Raw genomic sequence first — 9,350 nt, 5'->3', positions numbered from 1 at the left:
GGGTCGACTCAATCTCATAAAAAAAAAAAATCAAATTTCAACTTAATTTTTTCCCGAAAATTTGATTGATCCAAATTTGACTCAATTTTGACTCGATTCAACTACAACTTTAATCGGTTACATTGAATTAATCGATTCACTTTAATTGATTTATTTTATTTGATTTAATATTAATTCAATCCAGTTGAGTTGACTCGAATCAAACGGAGTTATCCAATACATCAAATGAAACAAAGTTGGATCAAATCGAGTTGACTCGACTTGAATCGAGTCAAATCTATTCCAAATAGAACTCAAATTGGCTTATCCGGTTCAGTTTTCTTCAAAATTGGGCTGCCATTTTGGCTCTTTATATAAGTTTTTCCAAATCAGGCACGATCGAGTAGCTGAAATCGTCAAGAAAGTGATTAAACGAGCCGCAGGCTACTGTGCTCTCCTCCTCTCGCCGCCGCTTGGGACCTTCAGGGTGGTGAGGAATCGCATTTGGACGGCAAGGGCTAGAGTTATCGGGCTGGGCTGGGGAATACGCAGCAGCGACCAGGAAAAACTGAGGTAGCTCTTCTTCTTCCTCTTCTTGTGTTCGGGGCTTTCCCAACAGAACCAAGTGGGACGGGGAAAAGAATCCCTAGGGTTGTTCGGCTGAGAGAAGGAGGAGCTTTCATTGCTCTCGGCTGGGTGAAGCCGAATGAAGAGGGGAGCTTTGGGAGTTATTTTCAGAGTAGTTCGGCTTGGAGAAAGGAAGAACGGGCATGGGCTGTTGGCGAGCAGAGGAGTCGCGCCGTCCCAGCACTTCGAACGCATTTCGAAGCCTGCAGGGAATCCCAACCTCACCGTTTCTTGACCCTACAATTGCCTAACACTTGGCAGCTCATCGGATTGCACTTCTTGCTGTCGATTGCACTTCCGCTTGTACATACTTCATTGATCGGCCACCGAGACTTCCTCTTATTCCTATTAAAACATCAACTTGGACGAGTAGGTGTTGGTGACGTCCATGAAATGATTTCATTGTAAAAATAGTTTATGTTTTATGTTTTTACTTTTTGGATGGAGGTATCTTTAAAGAATAAAGTCAACCCAAGGCTTTTGATTGGGCAGCATTTTTTTTTTTTTTTTTGCTGACATGAATATGGCATCTATTTAGTGGCTGGCGTAAAGAGTATCGTTAAAGGATTAAGTCAATTTACAATATGTTGTGCTTGGCCATGATTCTCCTTTCTTCATCTATATGCTTATATAATCTCTCCTACTACTTCACTTCTCCAGTTAACATAGAAACACATGGATCTCACATTTTGGCTCAGATTTTATGCTTCATTCCTTTTAATTATCTTATTCCCACGAAATCTTGCAATATCATCAACTTATAGTACAGGAGATGCAGTTGCTCTCATATCTTTCAAATCTCTCATCACATACGATCCAGATGGAGCACTTGCCTCTTGGGGAAATAACTCTCTTCACTTCTGCAATTGGCTAGGTGTGACTTGCAGTAATCAAAGTGGTAATGAACCCAGGGTCACAACCTTAGAACTCATTGGCATTGATTTGGCTGGCTCAATATCTCCCTCTTTGGGAAACCTCTCCTTCCTCCACAAGCTTCACATCTCCGAAACTCAAATCTCTGGATCCATTCCACATGAGCTTGGCTCTCTTTCTAATCTTCAGTTTCTTAATCTAAGCCATAATTCACTTGCAGGTGAGATTCCTCACACTCTTTCACAGTGCTCTAATTTGCAACTTATTAGCTTGGAGTTCAATATGCTTCATGGTGAGATCCCCTCAAATCTTAGCCTCTGCGCTATGCTTAGATTCATTGATTTCAATTCAAACAGTCTTACTGGCACAATACCTGCTTGTTTTGGAGCTTTAAAAGATTTAGAAGTGCTGATGCTTCATAGCAACAAGTTCGTAGCCATGGAGGAGGGAGATTGGAATTTTCTCACTACTTTGACAAACTGTAGTAATTTAACATTTCTTGGATTGGGAAATAATAGATTGACAGGCCAGCTTCCTATCTCAGTCACAAATCTTTCAGTGAATCTTAAATATTTAGATTTGGAGGAAAACCAAATCTATGGAGCCATTCCTTTTGGAATTGAGAAGTTGGTCAATTTACAAGGACTTTTGTTGGGAATCAATCATTTGAGTGGTGTTATTCCTCCTATTGGAGAACTTCCCAGGTTAATAATACTTGATATGAGAAATAATCAATTTTCTGGAGCAATTCCACCTTCATTTTGCAACCTCACGTCTCTTTCGGAGCTATATATAGGTATCAACAACCTTGAAGGTGGTATTTTATCATGCCTTGGCAACCTCACCTCTCTCACTGCATTAGATTTGAGTCAAATTAATCTTACAGGAGAGATTCCATCTTCTTTAGGACATCTATTGAAACTTGAACAATTTTCTCTCAGTTTTAATAACTTGTATGGAAACATACCACCATCTTTAGGAAATCTACGATTCTTAGTTTTACTAGAACTAGGGCATAATAAGCTTGGTGGATTTATCCCAGATTCTCTTTGGAACCTCACCTCTCTCATAGACTTGGGCATAGAAAATAACAACTTAATTGGTGTTTTACCAATGAAAACTCTTCCTTCTCTTAAATATCTTCGCCTTTCAAATAACAACCTTCATGGGCCCATTACAACCTTCTTGTTCAACTCTTCTGGAATAGAATTACTTCAACTTTCTGAAAATTTATTTGATGGACCCATACATATTAATATAGGGAATTTAAAAAATTTATCCAAAGTATTATTCGCTGAAAATTTCTTGCAAGCAAGAGACATCAAAGAATGGTCCTTCATTATGGCACTAACCAACTGTACTAATTTGAAGATGCTAGAGCTATTTTCTAATGAATTGGAAGGAATCTTACCTCAATCAATAGTAAATCTATCTACAACATTGGCAAATTTCAAATTAGGCTGGAACAAAATATCTGGAAACATACCTATAGAGATAGGAAATCTCATTGGTCTTAACTTGTTAGGCTTAGGAAAAAATAATCTCTCGGGGACCATTCCTGTGGGGATTGAAAAGTTGAACTCATTACAGGGATTAGATTTACATGGTAATAGACTTTCAGGTGAAATTCCATACAACATTGGGAACCTTTCAATGCTAAATTTTCTTTTTTTAGATCACAATGATTTTAGTGGGCATATTCCTTCTAATCTTAGAAGTTGTAAACAACTAATGTTGTTGCGCCTTCATTTCAACAAGTTCATGGGCACCATACCAAAAGAAATCTTTAGCATAACTTCTCTATCCATTGGTATTGACTTGTCGAACAACTTGTTGACTGGATTGCTCTCTATCGATGTTGGCCTCTTAGTAAATCTTGAATATATTGTTTTGTCGAGCAACAAATTATCAGGCCAAATTCCAAGCCAGCTTGCTCAATGCGTGCAACTCAAATATCTTCTCATAGACAACAACTTATTTCAAGGGAACATTCCATCATCTCTTGGATCATTAAAAAACCTTGAGTTGTTTAATCTTTCACATAACAATTTATCTGGAAAAATACCCAAATTCCTAGAATCCCTTCAAAATTTAGACCTCTCTTACAATCATCTTGAAGGAGAAGTTCCAAAAAATGGCATTTTTTTGAATAGTAGTGCATTTTCAGTCTACGGAAATGACAAACTTTGTGGAGGTATTGTTGAATTAAAGCTACCACCATGCCTTGAGAATAATAAAGCCTCGAGGAAGAATCACACTTTAACTGTGCTACTAGCAACGGTCATCCCAATAACTTGTATTGTTATATTATTTATCCTTTCAACACGGAGGAGTAGAAAGTCAAAAAAGCTTCCTTCAATAGAGAGACTTGAGAAAGATCATAATCATGTACATGTTTCTTATGCTGAGATCCGAAGAGCGACTAATGGGTTCTCATCACACAATTTAATTGGAAGAGGAAGTTTTGGTTCTGTCTACATTGGAAATTTGGATCACAATTGGCAAAAAAGCATCGCTGTAAAGGTTCTCAATCTCCAACAAAAAGGAGCCTCTAAAAGCTTTGAATTGGAATGCAAAGCATTGAGAAATGTTCGACATAGAAATCTTGTAAGGATATTAACTTCATGCTCGAGTATTAACCATGAAGGCAATGATTTCAAAGCCTTAGTTTTTGAGTACATGTCAAATGGCAATTTGGATAAATGGTTGCATCAACCATCAATATTTGACAATGATAGACCAAAAAAATTGACCATAATCCAAAGAATAAATATACTTATTGATGTAGCTTCTGCTGTTGACTATCTTCACAATCATGGACCTATACCAATCGTTCATTGTGATCTCAAGCCAAGTAATGTTCTCCTTGATGAAGACATGGTTGCACATGTAAGTGACTTTGGTTTAGCAAGGCTCCTTATTGATACTACAAAACAATCCTCCCAAACTTCTACTAGCTCTATTGCATTGAAAGGAACCATCGGATATGCAGCACCAGGTATCTATCTTCATGCACTTGGTAAAACAATTTTTATACCTTGTATTAATTATTTTCTCTAACATGTGATTACAACTAGAATATGGGGCGGCCAACCACATTTCTGTTGAAGGAGATGTGTATAGCTTTGGAATAATTCTACTGGAGTTGTTTACTGGAAGGAGACCAATTGATGAAATATTCAATGAAGGTCTCACCCTTCATCTATTTGTCAAGGCTTCTCTACCTGAAAGGGCAATGGATATTGTGGATCCTTATTTGCTTTTACAGGAGGAAGATGATGAAGTTGGGGAAGGCCTTCGGCGCATGAAAGTTGTAAGCAAGTTTGAATTGGACTGCATTATCTCAGTGCTTACAGTTGGTCTTCATTGCTCGGAGGAATCTCGTACAGAAAGAATACAAATAGCACAAGCTTTTAATGAGTTATATGAAATCAGAAACATCTTCCTCAAGTCTTCAAATGACAGAACTACACATCTTTAGCCTATTAATTATGAAATTGAGTAACTTATTAGTTTCTTGTTTTTCATATGACATTATGACAATGTATTTAGTTGAATTTTTTTTTTAACATCTCTTTAGTTGAAATTTTGGATGATTTGGCATTCTTTGCATAGTAAAAAACATCTTTTTTTCATAAAATTAAAATCCTCATCTTACAAAAATTGTAAAATTATATCTAACCTTTGCATTCTCAAAACAACAGAGATAAATGGGCAGCAAATCTTCTTTACCATTGAGAATTTTTACTTAAAAAGTAATCCAAAATTCTTTAATGTATGGCTATTGTGATTAGATTAAGTAACAAAATATGGTTTAACAAGCTTTCACTTATGTTAGATAAGATAAACCATTTATGCATGTCTTATCATCAATAACATTGAAATTATAAAAGAAAAATAAATCATTAATGTTGTTATGTAGTGGAGTTCAAATGTGTTTGACCCAACTTAAAATTAGACAATTTTGATTCTTATTCGATTCTTATAAACTCCTTTTGAGTTAAGCCTACAATCTATTCGAGCAAGCTGAATATACTTGAAATCAATTTCTAATATGGAGCGGTACTCAAAATCAGTACAAAATTAACTTCTAGTATGGAGTGGTGCTCGAAATCAGGTTGAAATCAATTTCTAGTGTGGAGCGGTGCTTGAAATCAGCTCAAAGATTTCAAGTTGAGCCAATTTCAAGCAATATTTCTAGCGATAAAGCTTTGAACTTTTTAAGCAGTCATAATCTCATTTGAAGTATTTCATCCAAAACTCATCATACAAAAAATAAATTACAAGTCAACTACATCGCCCTCCTTTTCTCTCTCTTTTTCATTTTTATAAATCAATCATTCTACATCTTTTTCCATGAAATTGGAGCTTATTTCTTACTGCAAAAAAGATTACTACTTTTGTTCATTACAAACACTGGATCAGAAGAGTACATCAAAGGTTTCTTTGATATGATTCTACTACAAATATTTGGAGCGTAATATGATTTCTGATTCATGTACATTCCTTCAGCATTTCTCTTGCAATACTTACTCCTCTTGCTATAAAGGTTGTTCTTTTTGGCAAGGTCTTCAATGCAGCTAACCTCAGATAAACAACTGAAAGACTTTGATTTTCCTTGGAAGAATTGGGATAGCCCTCTCCTGCAAAGATCAGAACTTGCCTTAAGCTGCTGTAAAGATCCCTTATGTGCAGAGTAAGATCCCTTATGTACATAAATTTGTGATCATTTCTTTGTTTTTATTATTTTTTTGGCAAAATTTGATGTCTAGATTGATCTTACAATAGAAAAAAAAACTAAGAATACTCACTTGATAGGAAGATTTGCCATGAGCAATGACAAATCAAGGAGATGATCCGAAGAAGAAGAAGAAGAAACATCATCCTCCATGAGATCGGTCGCCGAAGAAAACAATGAATCATGAGATTCTTCATCTGAAATGAATCCAGAATCCAAGAACTTGCAGTCACCAAAATCCTCTCTTCTAGCCATTGGGAAGCCACAGAGAAATGAAGAACAAGCTTCTGATGAACAATTGTATGTATGTAGCTTCTTGATGTTGCTTTAAATAGGATCAGGAATAAAGGGGGAGGATTTAGATGATGAAGTATATATTTTTTGACTTGGATGGTACTGTCTCTCCTCATTATATATAATAAACATTTAAAGTTATCTTTTTTATTTATTGATGAGAATGCTATCCAATCTTGCCATAGGATAAGGGGCAAAACTTTTTATTTTAGTTCATCCACATCTAGTCACCACTTTTGGGCATTAATTACTTTACTTTTTTATTATTTTTTTGCTATTATATAAATATAAAAATATATATTTGGAGCAATAAAAGAGCTTTGTTAATTATTTTAGTTTATTTATTAATATATAGAAAATGCATTAATTAATTTATCCACAAAAAAAAAAAAAAAGATTGGTCGACACAATTCAATTTTTGTTTGAAAGATTAAGAGAAGGAGAGAAATATTTAGCTTGCTGCAGTTGCGGCAAATAAGGTTGAAAGAGACCAACCTTATCTCTAAACTTGTTGGATGAGATGGAATAAGGTTGGGAATCAAATATGGATTCCACAGCCATTTTTGGATTTTTGTTCGATTTTGTTGGATTCTCATTTCCTTAAGAACAAAAATGGCAAAATAGAAGTTCATACGCCAAAAAGAAAATAAAAAACCGTTGCAAACATTTATTTATCTTGAATATCTACTCGTTGTCACCCTCAAAGAAGGTACATGACGGAATAACCAATATCTCGATGGGCCTATCAGCAACCAACTCCACAGGTGCCGGGCCACACAAATATTTTCTTTAAGATATTATATATGATACTCATCTTATTGCAAATATGATGACTTTGAAATTCGTCTTGATGTGTTTTGCATTAGGATATTATGATATAATTTTTTTTTTTTTCTATTTTAGATTCAAAGCTATTTGCTGACCCAACTCAAATCAAATTGGTAACATTCAGAGTTGGGTTTGGGCAAAAGTATCCCTATTTGATCAAATCTTAAAAAATTGTCATGTGATAAATAATTTGATTGGTAGCATTATGAATGCATTGTATTTCATTTTCTTTTTTTGTGTTCTATTTAAAGCAAAATAAATATCAACATCAAGTCTTTGTTCTACTACGTGAAATTTCAAATGATCTGAAATTGCTCTGAATCTCTTATTTTTCAAATATTTGAAAATCCCTAAATCAATTGATCTCCAAATCTCATATTTGTTACCTTCTTGCTTGCCATCCTCCTCACTAGTATCCATAAACCCCTCATTTGTATTCATCACCCCTTACACGCAATATGCCCCCTATTTGCATCCATTGATGGTACGCTCATACACATTTCTCGCCCATTGCATTCCTTGTCATCAGTCTTGAAAGGAAAAATTATTTTGTGCGGATCCCGGACGGCATCCGGAGATCAATCAGAATACGCCACGTCATTTTTTTTGCTTGGTATCGGGTGATGTGGCGCATTCTAGTTGGTCTCTAAACCGTCCGTTGTCCGCACAGAATAATTTCTCCACCTAAATCATTGAAAGTTACAACTAAATGTACGAGCATGCGCGCACGCGAGAGAGAGAGAGTCAGGAGATAATATGAAATTTACAATAACAAATAAAAAAATTAATACATTTGATTTACATTCAGCCAAGCAGCTTCAAATACTCTATATTTCTGCTTCTGCTGCTACTTCAATAGCAGAAATTTCATTTCTAACTTGATTCAACAAGCAATTTAGAACAAAAACAAAATGGAAATAAACTCGCAAGGGCTGAAACCATTAAACATCAAAATTCATGCTCCAAGAGTTTCATCTTTGAGTTGGTGCTGCTTCATGTCCAGAACTCTTGTCATACTTGTCAATTGTGTTTCCCCTTGCATGTTTTAGGATGGTTTTATCAGCAGTGATGAAGAAAGCAGAAATTGCAGCTGAAAAATGAAAGATTTGGTTTCAGTTCAAAATATATGCAAAACAGGCTTGCCATGTCAACTTGAAAAGAGAGATGAAAGATTCAACTTTTTTTTTACACTTGTGAGGATAGTATATGTTGAGAATTTGCAAAAAAAAAAATTTCTTACAAAAGATATCCATAGTGCAACAACTAAAAAAAAAATATTGGAACATCCATGGAAAGTCTTAAGGCTAAGCTAGAAACAAAGAAGTTCAATCAAAAAGGTAGGTTGTCTCCATTCTCAATACAAAAACTATTTGGGAACATCAAATCCTATAGTGTAAGAGAAATAAATATAACTGATAATAGTCATGCAAAAGTTTAATTAAATCAGGTCAGAGATTGTATATAGATAAAGAAGCTACATAAATAGAAAATAGACAATATCAAAAGTTAGCTGAGAAACTACTCTACATATAACGCACCTACCTTGACATTGCTTTTGCGGTAATTCTCATAAATCAATTCCTTCAAAAACTAAAATAATCTCACTTTCAAGCTGCTTGGAAAGTTCTCACATAATTTAAAATAAGGTTTCGTTTGAGACGATTTTCTTACTGTTTTTTAAAGTAACTTTCTAGCACAAATTTTTTTTTTTTTAAAACTAAAAAGCAGTAAGAAAGCCGTCCCAAACAAAGCCTAAATCTAGAAAAATGGATTCTCTAAAAATGCTATGATACCCTACAACTTGAAGGTTATGTCTTTTATTTCTTTTCCAATTTCTAATTTTTTTCAATGATCTCATCAAGCTTGATTAATTGAGATGAACTCAAGTGCAGGCTATGGGCAATTCAAATTCAGCTTTACTCAGTCTACAACCTTCATCACAATTTAGGATTAGATAAAGATTTAGGCTTCGTTTGAGACAGCTTTATTACTGCTTTGTAAAGTAATACTA

The 9,350-nt window shown here is 34.9% G+C and overlaps 2 protein-coding genes across 2 annotated transcripts in view; one reads left to right on the top strand and one right to left on the bottom strand.

The window, feature by feature from the left end:
• The window catches only part of LOC110097621, a 17,134-nt gene extending 12,159 nt beyond the window's left edge, over positions 1 to 4,975 (top strand). Inside the window, exons 6-8 of the mRNA XM_020824114.2 lie at positions 373 to 552; positions 1,305 to 4,477; positions 4,557 to 4,975. Of these exons, the coding sequence (XP_020679773.2) occupies positions 373 to 552; positions 1,305 to 4,477; positions 4,557 to 4,960 (3,757 nt within the window). The 3' untranslated portion in view covers positions 4,961 to 4,975. The remainder of the gene's footprint in view (positions 1 to 372; positions 553 to 1,304; positions 4,478 to 4,556) is intronic.
• Positions 4,976 to 5,715: 740 nt separating this feature from the next.
• Positions 5,716 to 6,679, bottom strand: LOC110097623. The gene is made up of 2 exons (XM_020824117.2): positions 6,291 to 6,679; positions 5,716 to 6,122 (listed from the first exon to the last, which is right to left on the bottom strand). The coding sequence occupies exons 1-2, from the start codon at positions 6,470 to 6,472 to the stop codon at positions 5,849 to 5,851; spliced, it is 456 nt and encodes a 151-aa protein (XP_020679776.1). The 5' UTR covers positions 6,473 to 6,679; the 3' UTR covers positions 5,716 to 5,848.
• Positions 6,680 to 9,350: the final 2,671 nt, after the last annotated feature.

The sequence above is a fragment of the Dendrobium catenatum genome, unplaced genomic scaffold (genome assembly GCF_001605985.2).
Source record: "Dendrobium catenatum unplaced genomic scaffold, ASM160598v2 fragScaff_scaffold_1659, whole genome shotgun sequence".
Taxonomy (NCBI): Eukaryota; Viridiplantae; Streptophyta; class Magnoliopsida; order Asparagales; family Orchidaceae; genus Dendrobium; species Dendrobium catenatum.
The sequence above is the reverse complement of the archived record's forward strand: the minus strand, read 5'-3'. Positions and strand labels throughout refer to the sequence as shown.

Coding starts and splice junctions, on each gene's coding strand:
- LOC110097623 (XM_020824117.2), bottom strand. CDS start 6,472: ATGGCTAGAAGAGAGGATTTTGGTGACTGCAAGTTCTTGGATTCTGGA. Junction 6,123..6,290: donor ATGGCAAATCTTCCTATCAA/GTGAGTATTCTT, acceptor TGATCTTTGCAG/GAGAGGGCTATCCCAATTCT.